The sequence below is a fragment of the Heterocephalus glaber genome, unplaced genomic scaffold, assembly GCF_053883595.1.
Source record: "Heterocephalus glaber isolate CG9 unplaced genomic scaffold, H.glaber_assembly_v1.0 deba00001564, whole genome shotgun sequence".
NCBI lineage: Eukaryota > Metazoa > Chordata > Mammalia > Rodentia > Bathyergidae > Heterocephalus > Heterocephalus glaber.
The window spans coordinates 4,847,764-4,867,962 of record NW_028258351.1 but is presented as its reverse complement, the minus strand read 5'-3'; the positions used below and the strand labels follow the sequence as shown (position 1 = coordinate 4,867,962).

Below are 20,199 nucleotides of genomic sequence, written 5' to 3'. Positions count from 1 at the left end.
TCTTTTGGTCTGTACCCAAGTATCCCTTCATCAAAAGCTCCTCCGTCACCACCTTCCTAAAGATGAACTCACTGTCTCTCTCACGTTATGTCCATCATCATGTTTTAATTGTATTCATAGTATATACAACTACCTGATCTTTATTCTTTGCTTATTTGACTTCTTCCCTTATTTTAGAGTATGTATTCCAAAAGAGCAAGAAATTCACCTGTGTTGTTCACTATTGTATCTCCAGTTAATAATGGAACAGACCTTGTTAAATTTAAAAATAATCCTCTTTGGGCCAGGGATTTAGCTCAGTGGTTCCGCCGCCTGCCTTGAAGCACAAGGACCTGAGTTCGATCCCTGGCACCAAAAAAAAAAAAAAAATCCTTGTAATATATGTGTGATTATAACTATGCATAATATATATATAGTCATATTACTACTCATTTTAAATAACAAACAGCTTTTAACTACTTGGATGACAGTGTGGAAAGCTCTGCAGACCTGGGTTCCAGTGAAACTTGGGAAATAACAATGGTGAAATAACAAACACCCATTGAAATGGTACTGAGGGCAAAGAGCAAATGAAGAAATTTCCATACAAGAAGACCTATGAGAATTTGGTAACAATGGCAAGAGTCTGTGATTGAAAAAAAAAGCTTCTTCTCCCTGTCCCTTTCAGATCAGGAAGATGAAGACTCCACTCCAAACTACTCCGTCCAAGAATACAAGGCTCGCCCAGTTCCCAGTCACAGGGCTTTCTTTTGGGGGAGGAGCAGGATGTCAGTATTCTTCATTCTGCTCCCAGGTACTTGAGCTGAGGCTAAGTCTCAGGCATGGGGATGGGAGCTGCAGGCTCCTTTTGTCTGGTCATCACGTGCTCAGCTCATGAGGTGGATATGCACGAGTTCTGAGAATACGGGGCTGATTGCCTTCACCTGGCTCATAAGGCTCCATGTCAAGAGACAAATGGACCTCACACTGGCGTTTCTGCTCTTCAGTGAGTGCTCACCTTCTGGACTGTGTGACACTCAAAGAGAAGCTTGCTAGTGTCCCCATCACCAGTTTCAGAGAGATTTTGCCTAAATAAAAAATTGTGAATTATGTCTCAATTAGCTGTCAAAAAGTCAATGTATTTTCTGAAAATATTGAACTCAAAATTCAGTAGTAAATTCCAAAATAAGCTCTACATCCTACCTTACCCTATAGGTCATCTTAAGGATTTTCTAGATATTCCATGTTATTTTGCAATGTGTTCTTGTACATGTTATTTTTTCTTTTATATTTTTTTTCTTTTTCACTTTTGCCTTGCAAATGCATCTCTTGAGTATAATGTTCTCTTTGATGGGTTCTTTTTGAAGGAATCTGTTATTCTCTGCCTGGGTTGGTTGATTTCTTCCTGCAACAGAATCCTGTGATATATAATCTCCCATGTTGTACCCTACAATATTCTTTTTAAATAAACAGTGATAAAATATTACTCATGATAGTCTAGAATCGGGAGTAAATGAGATAATTCAGTAGCATTTTTAAATTATAGAAAACAGAATTTTAAATTTAACTAGTTCACGACTGTTTACTATTACTCATGGCTTCCAAGATAATAACACAAAATATTTTATTATTGTACCTTAGCATACCATAATATTTTATATTATTTGGTAGAATAATATTAAATAAGATTATATGTATACAGATATTACTTAAACATTATATATATATATATATATATCCGTGCTAAGTTTATTTTGAATTAAGAACATTTTGTGGATATAAAAATACCATTATGAGGAATCATAAATTTTTTCTGTAAAATGAAGACCTTTATAAACCAGAGAATCTGTAGTTTCTAAAACGAGACTTGATACTTCAAGTGTACCTTAAATCTCTATTATCTCTAAAATGAGAATTGGAACATACGATTGAGAAACTAAGCTTTTCCATTGTTCATATTTTTAGTGTGCCAGCCATGGGTATGGCCAAGTCTTCTCTTCCTTCAGTGGCACATGTTCTCAGGAAAGTGGTTGGCTGGCCTCCTCCTTCTGCAGCACTTTTGGATCTGACAGCATTCCTGCCACCACCACTCTTCCCAGGCTGTTGCAACATCTGACTGGATGCACGGAACTCCTACAGCCTGGCCATGTCTGTGTCATGTTGAACTCTGATGGGTTCCTGTTGGTCTTGGGCTACCTACTACTCTGCAGTCTGAGGCTTTAACCACACAGTCCTGCATTTTTTCTCTTCACACATCTCAGACTCATATTACTGCCTGAAGGTATTTCTGGCTTACCCCTGCCTCTACTATTTATTCTTCATAAGTATTTACTCAATAGGTCTCTTTCATGGATAATTCCATTTTGGTACCTAATGGTCAGAGGACCCACATCTGTGATATATTTGGAGTTTATTTTTGACAAATCTTTATTTTATTTATATCAGTATACCAGTATATATGTGTGATAGTCATGTTACTCATTTTATTTTAATTACTTTTTAAAAATTCTTTTATTGGTACATTTTAGGTATACAATACATTTACATTTATCATTGGGTGCTTGTACCTGTACATGATGTATCTTAGTTCTTATTTTTTTTCCCCATTACTGTGTGCCCTTCCTCCCCTCCACCCTTCCCTATTTTCATAGATTTCATTTTCATTTTTTTCCTTTTCTCATAATTTTTCCTTTCCCTTCTTCCCTTTCCCCTTCCCCTCCCACCACCCCTACACCTTTGGACCTTTTCCTATTTCAAATTATCAGTTACTCATTTTAATCATTATTTACACTTTCTGTTTCTCGCACCAGAGAAACTATTCGATATTTACGTGTGTCCTATTTATTTCACTTAAGAGTATGGCCTCAATGTGCATCCATTTAGCTATAAATGTCTCTAGTTTCTCGTTATTTATGGCGAGTACTACTCCATTTTATAAAAAAACCCACATCTTCTTTATCCAGTTTCCAGTTGATGGGCACTTGGGCTGTTTCCAAGCTTTAGCTAGTACGAACTGTGCCGCTATAAACATGGATGCACATACATCGCTGTGGTATGATTCTTTTAATTCTTTGAGGAAGATCCTCAGCAGGGGAATAGCTGGGTCAAATGGGACCTCTAGCCCTAGTTCTTTGAGGTATCTCCATACTGACTTCCACAGTGGTACTCCTCATTTTAAATACCAGTTTTTAACTATGAGCATGACAATGTGGAAAGCTCTGCAGACCTGTATAGAATCTCTTGTATAGAAGTATTAAAAAGTCTCTGTGCTGCACCTCTTTATGCCAAGCTCCTATTCTTTTGAGGTAAATGTATTCAAAAGTTTTAGTAATATGCTTATATACCCATCCTTAACTTTTCTAATACGTTATTTTGTCTTATTTTCCTATTTATTTCCATAGTGATATATGCATATTTTGTCTCATACATCCCCATCCTTCCAATGTCTTACTTTATTACATCAATATTTGTATTGATTAGCTTTCCTGTTGCTAGATACCTTACACCTGCAACTTAAAGGAGGAAATGGGGACCAGGGATTTAGCTCAGTGGTTCCACTGGCTGCCTCGAAAGTGGAAGGTTCTGAGTTTGATCCCTGGTACCAAAAAAAAAAGGAGGAAATGGCTTATTTGGCTCATGTTTCAGTCTGTGGTCAACTAGTTCAAAGCAGAAGCATAATTATAGAGAGAAGCTCATGGCAGAGCAGTGTTGCTCACTTCATGCAAACAGAAAGCAGAACAGAGTGGAAGAGTGCTAGGGAGAGAATACCCTCCCCAGTGACCCATCTCATCCAGCTAAGCCCAGCCTCCTAAAAGCACATCCAGCTATGAACACTGGTAGATAATCTACTTACTGATGAGAAAGTGCCCCATGATCCAATTGCCTTCCCAGGAGTCTTCTAATATAGTAAGCTTGACAATTAAGAGGAACTGGCACGATATTCAATAGTTTATGTGATTGTATAAACATTACCCACAGTTGAGCAATACAATGTGCCTTGACTGAATTACCTACTTTCTAATTCACTTTTTAAATTTTCTGTGGAATTGACTCTCCACTGCTGCTCTTTGCATAGTTTTCTGTGGATCACGTACACATTTTCTTCCAGAAGAGTATACCCTATGAAGATATTTAAACTCCTTAGATCATCTATTAATTTCTTGTAACTTTGATGACATCTTGTCTGAAGCCTGTCTTTCCATTGCTTCCATCAGGACTGGTTGCTAGTTAAATAACACCATAGTAGTAACTCTGGGCTTTCCGTTGTCGTCATGGGCATTCTCTTTACATCACTTCTGGTGTGGAATTGTTGTATTGGATTATTTACTTGTTTAGTCTGACCATATTATTTGGTAACTCCCTGAAGATAATCATTGATGAATTTACATTACTGAACAAGTTTTTCTTTTGTCTTTTCTTTCACTTGGAGTAAGACAAGTATAACATTGAAGACTGGAAATAACTTTTTTCTTAGATTTTGAAGGTATTTTTCATTATCTTCTAGAATCCATGTAGATTGTTTAAGGTGCTTTGAGTTATGCAAATTTCCTTTTTTTTGCCCAAAACCTGTTATGGTTTTCTTCCTAGATGCCTTTGAAATACTTTTCACACTCACTGTTGTGGAATTTCTTAATTATTTGTGTTGAGGTAGATCTATTTTTATCAAATGTGCTTGGCAGTTGGTGGGCCTTCTTTGGTCTAGAAATTCAGAGTCTGCACATACAGAAAATTTTCCTTTTTTTTTTCTTTTTTTGGTACCAGGGATCGAACTCGGGACCTTGTGCTTGCGAGGCAGGTGGTGGAACCACTGAGCTAAATGTCCTGCCCTCTATTTTCTTACTTCATAATATCTTCCACTAACTTAATTTTTGCTTTATATATTTTCAAATTTTGAGGAAAATTATGAAAATTAACTTTCAGATTTTGAAAGATACTAGTTTTTGTATCATTAAAATTTTTTTATGAGTCTTCTTTGGGTTTTGAATATTCTTTAATTTTTTGGTGCTGGATATCAAACCTAGTACTTATGCATATCAAACAAGTGCTCTGCCATTGAACAAGTGCTCTATCAGTCCTTGACTATTCTTTTTTTCCACTAAACACTCCTTGTATCATTAATGTGGTACCCTTATAAATATAAGGGTGATCAAAATATATGCTTAATATTTAATTTTTAAAATGTATTACAATAAAATACACATTAGTCTCCCTCAGAATACTTCCTCTCACTTCAAACACGCATATCCTACCACTTTTGCCACTTTCTTTTTAAATTTTTATTTTTGTTAGTACATGTGTGTGGTACAAAATGATTACATTCACCATGGAGAGTTGGGACATGCACATAATACATCTTGATTCTTTTTCATCCCCTTCTTCCCTTTTCCTGTCTTCTTACCCCCTCTACCTCTTGGTCCCTTTCCCATTTGCAAAAGATCTCTTGTTTCCTATTATCTGTCTTTTATTTTGCTATTCAATTCATTTATATTTTTAATTTCTTACAGAAGAGAAATCCTGTGATATTTAAGCTTCTGTGTCCACTTTATTTCACTTTAACATTATGGTCTAAAGGTGCATCCATTTTCCTACAAAAGACTCAAGGGTATCCTTTATGGTAGAGCAGTACTGCACTGTGTATAAATACTACATTTTCTCAGCGCCTTCCTGGCAAGCATGAGGTCCTGAGTTCGATCATTGGAACCAGAAAAAAATAAAAGACCCCCAAAAACTACATTTTCTTTATCCATGCATTGGTTGGTGGAGATACAGTTACTTCCAAGATTAGCTATTGTGAATTGTGTCTCTATAAAACATGGATATGTATAGATCACTGTAATACGAAGGCTTTATCTCTTTCAGGAAGATACTTAGAAAAAACTGGGAAAAAACTGGGTCAAGTTTCTATTTGTAGTTCTGAGGAATCTCCATACTGATTTTCATAGTGGTAGTACTAGTTTACATTCCAACTAACAATGTAGAAGTGTTCTTTTACCCTGCAGCCTTGCCAGCATTTGTTATTATTTGATTTCTTGATGATGATAGGCATTATTTCTGGAGTAAAGTGGTGTCTCTGTTGTTTTAATTTACATTTCTCTAATGAAGGGTGAAGCTGGCCATTTTTCATGTATTTATTGGCCATTTGTACTTCTTTGGAGAAGAAGTGTCATTTCAGATGCCCTTTTTTTTTTTTTGGTACCGGGGATCGAACTCGGGTCCTTGTGCTTGCGGAGCAGGTGATGAAACCACTGAGCTAAATCCCCAGCCTCAGATGCCCATTTTTTGATGGGCCTTTATTTGGGGGAGTGTCTAATTTTTTGACTTCTTTATATATTCTAGATTTTTTTTTGTACCGGGGATCGAACTCGGGATCTTGCGCTTGTGAGGAAGGCATCAGAACCACTGAGCTAAATCCTCAGCCCCTATATAGTCTAGATATTAGTCCTCTGTCTGAGGCACAGCTGGCAATTTTTTTTTTCTGTAAGTTGTCGCTTCACTCTTTTGGATGTATCCTTTGGTGTGCAGAAACTTTTTAATTTGCTATGATCCCATTTGTTGGTTTTTGCTGTTATTTCTTGTGCAATTGGAATTCTGTTTAGAAAATCTTTGACTATGCCTATGACTTCAAGAGTTTTACCTGTTTTGTGAAGATTCATCCTTTTTCCCATATCCTTATAATCTTTTGGTAGAGCTTGATCCTCTAATATTTTCCAATTTGATAATCAAGATAATGTGTAATTTTTGTATTTGCTTTACTTTTTTACAGCATAAAAAAGCCAAGAGATTCTTGATACATGTGCCAGTAATTCAATGCCCACGGAAATAGAGAACATCCAGAGGCAGGGCCTGTGGGGTAAAAGAGACTGACGGCGGCTAAGCCATGTCCTGGGTCAATGGTAAGCACTAAGGTTGAGAGTAAACACAAGATTGTCCCTAAAAGATGGGATATATTCTATAAACAATGGGAGGCAAAATAAAGCTGTTTCAGAGTTCAGTGTAGAGAACAGGAATGTTTCCAAGACAAATTGGGGGCTGGCACAAAGTCATGAAGAGTGAGACTGTCAGCAGTGACAAGAACAGAATTGGTGACAAAGACCCACTCTTGTTTGTAAAGCCAAGGGCTTTGTCTGTCCCACTCCATAGGAAGTAATGAAGAAGAGTGTCAAAGGGGATGGGTGTGCTTGTGCAGGCACATGAGAGATCCCATCATTACTAGAATTGTGTGGATTTATGAGACACTGTCACATCTACACCTATATTATAGTACGCACCTCACATGTGTATCTACCTAATTTAAAGAATACTATTTAGGTATAAATTTACTATTTTCTATGAGACAAGCATAGTGCTAAGCCTAATCCTCTCTGCTCCTGCCATATCCTCACCACTGGGGACATTGATTAATGAAATATCCCCAGGCACATAAAAGGATTTCCTTGTTTAATCAATATTGTCTATCTACAGTTTGGATATGAAGGCCAAGATATGGAGATTGAGGTCAGTGACAGAAATTTCCACTAGATAAAAGGCGTCCATCTACATAGGCAAAGGTTATTAGCAATCCTGCAGTGCTGCGACTACTTCCTGGGTCCTGGAACTCTAGTGATGTCATCGAGGGAGGGGTCACAGAACACTGCCCAGGCCTTAGTGATAACTGATATCAACATCAACTGTGGTGCCCAACTGATCACTGCTCCACACAGTGATCTGGTCAACACATAGCTTCTCGTGGTACTTTTTGGTTTGGCTACACAAATTTCATTCTTTATCATCCTTGACTAACACTGTGAGAGATATATCAGAGAGAAATTTACCTGATTTCAGCGATTCTCCAGAGAGTGAAATCATGAACCATAAACAGAAGAGAAAACATCTAGAAAGCAGACTCTCACCTCAACCTCCAAAGATGTCAAGAGGTACATGTTAGTATATTCTCTAAGGAGGGAATGAGGACTTGTCTTTGAAATGAGGGAGAAGAAAGGATTTGTAGTTTGTGGTGTAGGAGTGAAGAAGAGAGAGAGAAGTGGCTGAATGAGGGAAGATTTTTGTCTTTCCAAGGGCTCAGGTAGTCTGAGGGTAAAGAGAAGGTTCGGGTGATCCAGGTTTTATCTCTGTGGCAGAAGGGTCAGTCTATTCAGAATCACTCTATTTTACACTGTCACATACACAGTCTAGACAACTTTTTTTCTTTGAAGAATGGATTTTCTGTCATTTGACTTCCTCCTGAGGATACTGGGAGTGTAAATGAAGTCTTGATTTCTGAGTACTTTCTTCATTTTGATGAAGAAGAAACTGGTTTGTAGAACTGAAAGAAACATTTTAAAAATCATTATTTATTTATTTATTTATTTAAGTAAAAGTAAAAAACTCTTATATTGAAGATATGTCTGTATGACTCCTATGTGAAATGTAGGAAGAATCAGGACACACACAAACACACATGCACACCCACACAGCCATACATGAATTAGCTATGAATGGTGAATTAAGGAGATAAGATTGGCTTACAGAAAAATCAGAAATTGAACAGTCGTTGTTGCCTTGGAGGTTAACAGGAAACGGGTAAGTCCGGTGATGGACAGCTGTTGTTCACTGATGTGAGCAGGAAGACTGGAGCTGACTCCAACATTCAAAGGAATGGCTCATATTCCTAAGAATAGTCTGATCTTTCCAAAAATATTTTGAGCATCTGTATTTTCTAATAATCCTTTCTACAGAGGTAAACTTGTCTTTTTTACCTTCATTAACATTAGCACATAATAAAAATGTTATAAATTGTAAACTATGAAATATGCAAAGCACATACTCACATGTATTCATATACAAACAGACACACAGAGACAGGCACACACACACAAAGAAGGCAAAAAATAGGCCAAAGAAAGGTAAATACTAACATCCACCACAACTGTCCACATACTATAGACCAAATGAAATTATATTCCCCTTAAAAACACAGTACACCTTGACTTCACTAGATGAGGTCAAGCTACAGTAACTAGTACACACAGAATCTACTTCTTACTTGTGTATGTTCAAGGAAATAGAGCAGTTGTCTTTCCTGAGCTAATTCATAGGGTGAGTCTAAAAATTATTGTCATCCACATATGGCTTTCAAAGAAACTCTGGATTACCAACATCCCAGTCAACTGGAAAGGGCAAGTGTGTGGATAGATGCAGAGGTCTGTATGGCTATAGAAGTGGCACACGACACTTGTATTCATTTTCCCTTGTAGCAAATGTAATCCCATGAGCAGAGCTAACTACAAGGCAGTACAGTAAAGTATGTGGTCATAGTCTAAGTGGAAAGGCAGAAGCAAGGAGACTCTGTACCACCCACAGGTTGGGCAAATGTGATGATTTGCAATGTAGTGACAAGATAAAGATTATTCCACGTTTAAAAATGTTTACTAATAGGAACCATATTATTTATGAAAAAGGATGGAGGCAGTATGTGTTCACCGAAAATGCCAAAGGATAGACTCATATTATTTGCTTAAGAATAAATCAATACACATGAACACCAAACCGGGACCATATCTCTTCATCATGATTTACTTTCACAGGAGAGGTGACTATGCAGGCTGATCTTCAGGGTGAAGATGAGGTACTGGCTCCAACTCAACACTACAAAGTGAGGGATATTTCTTACAGAGCTTCAGAGCACCTCTCCCACGAAGACAAATTTCGTGGTGCAGGTATGGAGGGACTATTGAACAGGGTCCAAAAGTTAGTTAGGCACATCCCAGATTTTACTCGAATGCTTCTGACCATCAGTTGATACAGGCAATTTAGTCAGAAAGAAACAAAATAACCAGAAGCGGAAGTAGTCAGTACCAAAGGGAAAACACCTAAGAAGCCTGGAGTAAGTCCAGGATCACTGGCGGATGGGTTTCTGCTAAGGAAATGGTGGGAGATTGGCCGAGGGGGTACAAAATGATCAGAGACACAAAAACAGTGTGTTAGCATGATCAGGAAGACTATGGTAGACTGCCACGAAGGTGTGAAGACACTAGCCGCTTAAAACAACCCCAACATCATAGGATCCTCAAAATGCCTGGCTTTGAGATACATTATAGACACACCCAATGCAAAAGTACATCACATCCATGCATTTCCATAGGCAGTATTCACACACGGGTCCCTTCCCAGACCCATCTGTGCTGTCTACGCTCCTCTCTCCCTTCCTTCTCATCTTCCACAGGCACATGAGTTCTGTATTCTCAGTTTTTGTCCCAACTTTGCAAACAGTAATTGTTACTCTAACTTCTAGGATGATCCCACTCTTGTTTTCTATATTAAACTTTGTATAAATGAAAGTGCAAAATACATACCTTCTCTCTCTGTCCCTTCATGCATTCTTATATCCAGGAGCACTGGGCATGTAGAATGATTTCCGTTTTTATATTCTCATTATTGCATATTTTTTTTGTTTGAAGAAAAATATATTGACTGATTATACTTTGCCTGGCCACTAGAGTTGCTTTCTGTGGAGAAAATAAGGGAATGTTTTCAACATTCTCTTGCCTATATTTTGCTATATTAAGACATTTTTGTTGGGTGAATGTATAAGATTTTTGTATCAACCAATCTGAACTCAGTCCTTCATTTTATTTTCTAAGGCAAATACATAAATACCCACTTAGTCTTTTATACTCTTCTTGGTACCCTCATTTTTTATTTATCCTTCCACAGTTCTGCATTTTCAAAACTCATGATTTCTTTTTCTTATATACCTTGATTTTTGCATACTCATGATCCTTGATTATTTCTTTGGATTGCACATACACTAATGGCTCTAGTTTCAAAGAGAAGATTTTCACTCATTACATTGTATTTCTAAACAATGGCAAACAATACACTAGCACTCACACACAAATCCTTAAGCAGAGGGCATTCAGTCAACCCACAGATATGTGTCAAACTAACAGAGACACACCCCAGTGTCATTCCCTTTCAAGCAAAATTTATTCCGTACTCAGATTTGTAGCCATCAAATCAGTCACACTGTAAAGCCTAATTTAATTTTAACCAACATGCGATTATCTCATACACACACTGCAGTCAACACACACCATGTCACTGCAATGTTTGCGTTGTACCCATGTAAGACACTAATTGGTCTAATGTGAGATTTCTGATGAGAGATCTTGATACTCTAAACAGTTAAATAAAGGGAGGCGAACTTGGTTCTCAGTGGCAACAGGAACAGTGGCATAGTGAGATCATGAATATTTATTTCTCCAAACTGAACACTTGACCAAATCTTTCATTTGAGGTTGTGACTGTCTAGGAGGTGCAGAGAATAGAGAGGCCGATGCAAAGGGGATCTGAGCTTGGACAAGAGGCACAGCTGAGCTGCTGGCAAGATCACGTCTCACTTCACTCTTCCTTCACACACAGGAGGGGGCCTTAGGGCAGAGGACTAAGATTGAGGCCTCGGGGAGGGACGAGTAGGAAATAAGCCTCGAAGCATATGACAAAGCTCCTCAGCACACATTTCCCTGAGAACACCCAGGCAACAGTGGCTGAGGCAGTGGACCACGCTGAGATGTGTAGGGGATGGGATCAGCACCTTCCCTTCAGAGCGGGGTAAATTCAACTTCACACACTCACGTGTCACATACGTCATACTTCTTTACACTACGTTATGGGCCTATTTCTCTTTCATTTGACCTTTCTCTTTGGCAGATACTCTTCTCTCTCTCTTTCCCCTCCCATTCCCTAGTAGCATCACATGGGTACACCCTTGCACTCTTATTCCTACACACAATTATTCTCAGATTCACCCCTTTACATGTTAATCCTATAAAGAACTTTACTTCTCCTCAAAAGGATAACCTGTTTTAATTCTATATGTTTGATAGACCAAACACTAGAAAACGCATGAGCCCTGCAATATGTATATTTTCTTACCCAAACGTCACTTCTTCTCCCCTGTTATCAACTCTCCTTTGAGCTGCATGGTCTGAGGTCATAAACATTTCCCTTGTCATGGAAGGCTACTGTCACATCATCTAACAACACTCACCACTCATACAGGAATCACATGCCCTGCCACACAACACTGTCCGACATACATATACACACGCCCAGCACTATCTGCTTTGACCAGTGCCAGAAACATTCACCAGATACGACCAGAATATATAGATGTGTGTGTATATATATATGTGTGTGTGTGGATAATATGTATTGCATGTGTGTATATAATATAGATGTGTATGCATATAATAATATGACATATCTGTTTATCTCCAGGCAACAGCACAAACTCATGTTTCACATAGCTATACCAAGTACACACCTTGCATAACACATATACCACACACAGAACTCTGAAACATCATAGATACACGCATTCCCATCTCACAGGCCTTCACTCAAGGATGTTCTCAGGGCCATCTCATCCTCTCCTTTTTGAAATTTTTCTTAGAAACCAATAAATTACGTCAATATATTCTACACGTACCATCCCGCCAGAGGCCTCTGCATCAAGATTTGATGGGGTGTCAGAAGGACTCCTTCGTTTCAAGTTCCCATGGACCTTCCAAGTTTGCCAATAACCACTTGATAACCTCAGGATGTACTGAAAGGGAAAGAGTCATGAACGTGTACTACATGCGTGTCCTAACCAAAAGGGGGGTCGCTATCTTCGGGGACACCGATGGAGAACTGGAGCCTCCCCCGAAAAGGATAAGCATAGCAAAACTTACCTTTCCTGAGGGGATTCCTCCAAGGGGTTCCACCCTCATAGACGATACAGATACACAGCACCTAACTAACAGCGAGGCTCACTGGGACAGTGAGGTCCAAGAGGGATGGGAAGAGGCTGAGAATGCATCAATGCCTCTGGCTCAGGAGCCAGGGCCCAGCGTCAAAAGACCTCCATGGCTGGAGGGCCTGGAGCGGGGCTTCCGGTGCATGGCCTGCTGCAGGGTCTTCCCCACTCTGGAGAACCTTATGAAACACGTGGAACGTGGCATTGAGGAGGGCTTTTCTTGCCTTACTTTCCACCTTGCCTTTCCCACGCTAAGGAGAAAAAGGGAGAAGGAAAGAAAGAGGAACATTAAGAAGAGAGAATGGCAATATTAACACAACATCTGGAGGCTCTAGGGAGAAATTTCTGTGGTTTTGTTACATTTATATTTTTAATTTCTTTGTGAATTTTTGTTTTGTTTTTTTAATACATAGAAATTTTCACAGCCTTGACGGTTAGGAGAGTACAAATAAGATTAGACTTCAGTACCATAAACCTGTGGGCTTAAATCTCTTCCTTCTATTTTACACCTCTGTTCTGTTTCTGCATCAGCGGCGTAGTCTTGGAAATGGAGATTATAACAGTTACAAATGATAATATTGGTGAGGGTCGTGAGGCCCAGGTAAATCTTCTAATCCAGACGGGTTAGGGAATAATGAGGCCTGATCCTTAAGGTGCTTCTCCATCTGGCAGGCAAAGGGAGGGCGGAGTCACTAACAGCTGTCACATAGAGTACCTCACTCTCAAAGCCCTGGGGATGGCCCTGGGAAATTATTCCCAGCACTTTCTGGCCACCTGTGGCTGCCTGAACAGGCTTGCTGCTGCACGCCTGACACCTGCTTAGTCCTTCCCTGGTACTCTGGTCTGTTGCGGCTGACACTGTGAAGAGGGGTGGAGGACTGGGCTCTCCCAGGGCAAAGACTGAGGAGGGATCAGAGCACACTGATGATATCTATAAATCCCCAAACCTCACTGCCCATGATCTCGTTTGCCACCACATCAGGAGACTTCTGGAGAGCAGGGACAATCCCCATTTTAGCTCCCCCCACTTCCCAGAAATGTGCAGCACTGCCAATCAAGCAGCTGCTTCTCCTCAAGTATGGCTACACTGTCACCACAACAGCTGTGGCCATCCTACGTGCCTCAAGACCCCCAAATACCTCTGAGACGTACTTGTCTTGGCCACAGCAGAAGTTGGAGGGAGCTTGTTGCCTCCTACCTCCATAGGAGCAGCAAGAGACAGAAGGCTCCATCTGTGAGGAAAGGTCCACAGTAGACACTCATATGCTGGTACCTTAATCGTGGACTTGCTACTCTCTAGAATTGTGAGGAATGCTTGTCTGTTGTTGATAAATTACCCAGTACAGAATTTGTTACCTAAGTCCAAATGAACTCACATAGACAGACATTTCCTCCACCAGTTTTGCCCTGATACCTTCTTTTAAACCTTAATGTCTTTAACGCAGTACCATTCCTGGGAGAAGTTTTTGTTCTTCGTTCTCACAGCCTCCTAACTTCCCATTCACTCCTTATATCATAACATATGACCGTTGCCTTGTGTCACATCACATGGCCTTTTCAATCTCCTTGCTTTGATTTTTCTCCTGCTCCCTTCCATTCTGACCTACTATGCTCTGTGTTCTCAATTTCGCAGCTCACTCCTCTTAGCCATTATAGACTGACCCTTTCCACTCATGTGGCTTATCTACCATGTATGATATTCCCCCAACCCATAACTTCAATCATAAAATATTTTCCAAGGCATAGAACCAGATTCCTACTACATCCTACAAGTATATTACAAGCACCTCAAGATCAACATTTCCAATCCTACGATTGTTACCTTACTTCTGAAACCCGGCCTTCCCCTTTGTAGTATGTGTTTGTATAAACTGTACAACTTTACTCATTTGCTGAAGCTAGACTCTTCAAAGTCAATGTATGTAATATTTATATATTGTACATATTCCCATTTTGTCCCTACATTCAGTGGAATCCTTCTGCAAGTTTTGAATGTAACAGGTGCTGTTCAAATGGTAACTTCAGACGTGCTACTTCTAGCACTCTTTTGGAAATTCGTTGTGTATATCAGTTAAATAAAAAGCATCGTGTTCACACACCTAATATGTGTGCTATCTTCTTTCAACCTTCAATAAAACCCATGGTGCTCTTGATGTGGGTATCAAAATCTTGAGTAGTCCAGAAATATTTCTCTATCAATATAAAGCATAGCATGTACAATACGCATCGTTATTTTGAGGGGGTGACCAAGTATCTGAGAACATCTCTTTAAATATAAACACCTTGGATTGTCTACACTGGTAGCGGGACGGTGTGCAGGTAGGTAGTAAAAATGGTGCTTATCATAGAAGGAGCTGGAAGAAGGGACTGAGCACCTCTAGTGTAGAGCACAGAAGGAGTGGGGCCTGGACATCCTGAAACAGGCCAGGGAACTCAGTCTGTTTTTTCCAACACTGCTTGACTGCCGAATGTAACGTGGAGGCGTGAGACTCCAATGCAGACAGAAGCCCAGTCCCCAGCTCCCCGGGTATTTTCAAATGACTGAACTGTTCTCAGATCACCCAGGGGCAAAGAAATGGCACAGAGAAGGTTCCAGAAAGTTCAACCCATTGTGTTGAAGGCTGATTATAAGAATATTCTTTCACATACTCAGAAAACTAGAAGAGAAGATTTTGAATGTTCTCAAAATGAAATATGATTATTTGAATTTTTGGATAACCTTAGTGTCTGGAGATCATCAATACACAGTGTATAAACATACCAAAATATCACACTGTATCCCATAAAGGTATACACTTATTTGTCAATAACAAAATATAAAACCTACAACAAACCAAATACTCTGGTGAAATAGCATCAGAACAGGAAAATACAAGTAGTTATTACCATTGCATTTATCACTGAACAAAATTATAGGTCATAAGCAATAAAAACCATAAAAATTATACTGACTGAAATGGAAAAAGCCAGAAATGTGATTTTTTGCATATAGCATAATATATTTTTAAAAACTTCAAAAGCCTAGAGATGGTAAGAGCTAATGAGTTAGGTCACCCAAATGTCTAGTATGAACACAATGTTGAAGGTGATTTTCTGCATTTCCATACACAAAGACATGTTAAAATTTATTTTAAAATTCTAGTGAGAAAAATCTGAATGCATATAGAAATAAATTAAAACTGTGGATATGTCTTTAAAATAGAACAAAACATTATATCTTGAAAAACATTAGGAATATAAAGAAAAATTTATACCAATAGGAAAATTCCTTGATCAGGAAGTGGTCAATTTTTATATATCATTTTGTAAATTTGTAAGTCAAATTTAAAAATTGTAAGGACGAACAAAGGAACAGAAGAAGCATGACACTTCTTAAAATAGAATTATTTGAATGGTTATGTCTCTTCAGCATCCTTTGAAAATTACGACAAATAATATTTCCCTGAATGGGCAGAGACAGTTAACCACTGGAATATTAAAAAGAGACAAGAAATAGAGGGAGGTATTTATTTGAAAATCTGTTATTTTGAGCTGGCCCAACCAAATTTAATGATGAAAAGTATCTGGTTTATAATAAAATTATTTGGAGCCGTATTGAAATGTTATACATGAATACCCAAAAAACAATTCTCATAACTATATTCCTTATTCAAATACTCTATATTAATCCCCTAGAACACAGGACAAAATCATCAGTGTCAGCATTCTTGAAGTAGTGAATTACAGTAAAACAAACGTTTATCAAGAAGACAAAAACAAGATATCTGTACTGTGTTCAAACGGCAAACCTATAGAAATTAATTGCCACCAAGCCACCACTGTTCGAAGTACTTAACAAAATACCATTCAGACAGCGAGGCCAACGTTAGCAAAGAACCCCAAGGAAAGGCTATGCCTAACAACGGAATAAACAAAGAAAAGGAATCAGCACAGAAAAAAAACACAATGACAGGTATCAACACACCATTCAGTAACACTCAATATAAGTGGTCTTAACTCTCCCCCCGAAATACATAGAATGATAGATTAGATCAAAATACACAACTGTGTTCCTCCAGGAGACATTCCTCAGCCACAAAAAACCCAAATAGATTGAAAGTTAAAAGTTGAAACTCCGTGAAAGCAGAGCCCGAAAACTGGCGGTAGTTATTCTAATTTTTGACAAAGCAGGCTTGAAACCAAAACCACAAGAGACAAAAAAGGTCACTACATACATATTGATAAAGGGAACAAGTCACTAGGAAGAGATAACAATTGTAAATACATATGCACCAAATGTCAGTGAACCTATTTCATAAAACAAAACAACCCCACATAAAGGACAGATAGATAGCAACACAATCATAGTGGGGGGCTTTAATATCCCACTTGCACAAACTGTCAAGTCAACCAGAAAAATTTCAACAACGAAAAAAATCACAGCTGAACCATACCTTTAACCAATGGATTTAAAAGATATCTGCAGGGAGACCCCAGGTCGCGCGGACGGCAGCAGCCCATCCAGTGCGGAAGCCAGCAGCCCACGCGCCCCGACGGAGACACCCGGTCGCGCGGACGCCAGCAGCCTGCCCACCAGGTGAGAAAGCGGTGCCCCGCCGGAGACTGCAGGGCATCTGAATCTGCACAGCAGAGGCGCCAGGGGGAACATAAAGGCCATGGTTATGAGCCCCAGAAGACAGAGCAGAAGTGAATAACAGAGAGGGCCTTTCTGATGCTCCTTCATGAAAATTGAAGCCCACTGGGAAAGTGAAGAAAATCTCTTCAAGGAAAGCACACTGGACCATCGTGGTTGGTAAGTTGGTGGGATCAGCACCTCCCATAGAATCCCGGACCCGCATGGGAGGAGGGCATCTGGAACCTGCAGTAGAACCTTGCAGAGTTTAATCCTGCAGGAGGTCAGGAAACTCAACTTAGACCTTGCAGCCAGAAATCAGTCCGAATCTCAGTAGGCTACAGCTGGCTTGCTGAGACTAATCGACTTGGACCCACACACTGCTGCCCACATTGCTTACCAGGACAGCAGAGACATATCCTGAGGGAGACCTTTTTTTGTTTGTTTGCTTTGTGTGTGTGTGTGTGTGTGTCTATATATATATATATTTTTTTTTTTCTTTTCTCTCTCTCTCTATACCTTCTGGCTCTATACTTCTCTCCCTCTTTGTTCCTATTGCTGTCCCATTCTGAATATTTTTTTCTCTCTCTGTCCTCTTGACTGTCACTTTTATAGAAAGGTGAATACAATGTCTAGCTTCCCTATTGTTGTCAGTTTGTTCTGTGCTTGTCTCTGTTTTTTCCCTCTGTCTCCTCTTGTCTTCAACACATTCCCACAATTTGCTGGATCTCTCTGTGTCCTCTAGCCTCACCTCTAACTTTTCCTTCTCCCTCTATCTCTCTACCCCTCCCTCCCCAACCCCTGCTAAATCCTTATCCCGAGGGATAAATTTGCCATATTGAACGCTTTACTACAAACATATTTTGATCTGGCCCTAGATTTTGATCTAGCTCCCATGGTTAAAGGTGACAGATTAACCGCTACCACAAATTATCATTTTCTAAGCTGTGTTTGATGCTGATTGTGTCTATTGGGCTAAGGTGTCATGATTGATCTAATCAGTTCTCCTCCCTGGTACACTGAAAATGAGATTGCCTAAGAGTCATTAGAGACTCAAAGCCTAAAAAGTCCAACTGTACCTCGAAGATATCTCTGAGAAGCTATCACTCCATAGGGGCTCTAAACACCAGTAACAAAGATACTCAAAATAAGAAACACTGGAGTATCAGCCCAGGTATTAAAGCAAAAACAGCACCAACAACAGAATTCAAAATGAGAAGACACCTTGGCAGGACACAAACAAACTTCCAGCTCACCAAATGCAAATTCTGGGGGAAATGAGGTGGAAAAATATGGCAATCAACCACCTGGACACCCTGAACTGATAGCACAGGAAGTAACAAAACAAATGAATAAGGCCCTAGAAAAATTCAAAACAGAAATAATTTCCCAGATAACTACAGCGATGGTGAGCAGAGTGAAAGACATGATTAGAGGCTCTAGAAGAGAAACAGATTAAAAAAAATAGATGAGCTCAGAACCATGCTGGAAGCCATGAATGCCCAGCATAAGAAAGAAATGGAAACCATGATTGCCCAACATAGAAAAGAAATGGAATCCATGAAACAGACTCAAACAGATATCCAGGAGATTAAAAACTCCATTGAAAGTATTCATAGCAGATTAAGGGAATATGAAGACAAAATGTCAGATATAGAAGACAGGATTGTGGTTAATGACCATGAAAACAGAGATTTCTTCCAAATAGTAAGGGACCATGAGAAATCAATCTAACACCTGCTAGATGATGCAAAGAAGAATAACATAAGACAGATAGGAGTCCATGACAAAGCAGGAGAAAGGACAAATGACATTAAAACAACTCTTCACAGAATAGTTGAAAACTTCCCAGACAGAGGTAGAGAATTGGACATACAGATAAGTGAGGCATATAGAACTCCAACTAGCCATGATCAAAAGAATCTACACCTAGACATATAATAGTCAAGATCCCAGAAATGCAACAGAAGAACAACATCCTACAAGCAGTTAGAGAAAAGAAACAAATCACATACAAAGGAAAGCCCATCAGAATCACAGCAGACTTCTCAACACAAACCCTCAAGTCAAGGAGAGCCTGGAGTGAAGTATTTGAAGCCCTAAACGAAAATAACTTCCAACCTAGACTGTTGTATCCTGCAAAATTATCTTTCAAAATCGATGGGGAAATTAGATACTTCCACAACAAAGAACACGTGGGAAATTTCATGAACACCAAACCAGCACTCCAAACAATTCTAGGGGCTGGGGATTTAGCTCAGTGGTTCCAGTGCCTGCCTTGCAACCGCAAGGTCCTGAGTTTGATCCCTGGTACCAAAACAACAACAACAACATAAAAAAACCAAACAGTTCTAAACAATATCCTAGAAAAAGACAATGAAGGTCACAACTCTATGAGACCCGACACAGCGAAGCCACCAGGCAAGGCAAGAAACTACAGGGAAATAGGGAAAAATAAAAAAAGAGCCAAGAACAGTAAAACATCATGACAAGGATGAGTCAGTATTTATCAATTATAACCATCAATGTTAATGCCCTCGATTCACAAATTTAAAGAAATAGGCTGGCAGAATGGATTAAGAAGCCAAATCCAATAATATGCTCTATACAAGAAAAACACCTAATTCAAAAAGACATTCACAGACTGAAAGTAAAAGGATGGAAAACAATTCTCCATGTGACAGGAACCCAGAAAAAAGCAGGGGTAGCAATCTTATTTGCAGACAAAATAGATTTCAAACCAAAACTAATTAAGGGAGACAAAGAAGGTCACTACATCCTTGTGAAGGGAACAGTCCAAGAGGAAGAGATGATGATCATAAATATATAT

The 20,199-nt window shown here is 39.2% G+C and overlaps 1 protein-coding gene across 2 annotated transcripts in view; it reads left to right on the top strand.

Moving 5' to 3' along the window:
• Window positions 1-14,846, top strand: part of LOC110346896 (protein FAM170A-like) — a 36,371-nt gene extending 21,525 nt beyond the window's left edge. The window contains exons 2-4 of one of the 2 annotated variants that reach the window (XM_087191472.1): window positions 6,743-6,872; window positions 9,543-9,674; window positions 12,413-14,846. In XM_087191472.1, coding sequence (XP_087047598.1) covers window positions 6,857-6,872; window positions 9,543-9,674; window positions 12,413-13,071 — 807 coding nt within the window. In that variant the 5' untranslated portion in view covers window positions 6,743-6,856 and the 3' untranslated portion in view covers window positions 13,072-14,846. The other variant, XM_087191471.1, reaches the window with a different exon arrangement.
• The last annotated feature ends 5,353 nt before the right edge of the window (window positions 14,847-20,199 follow it).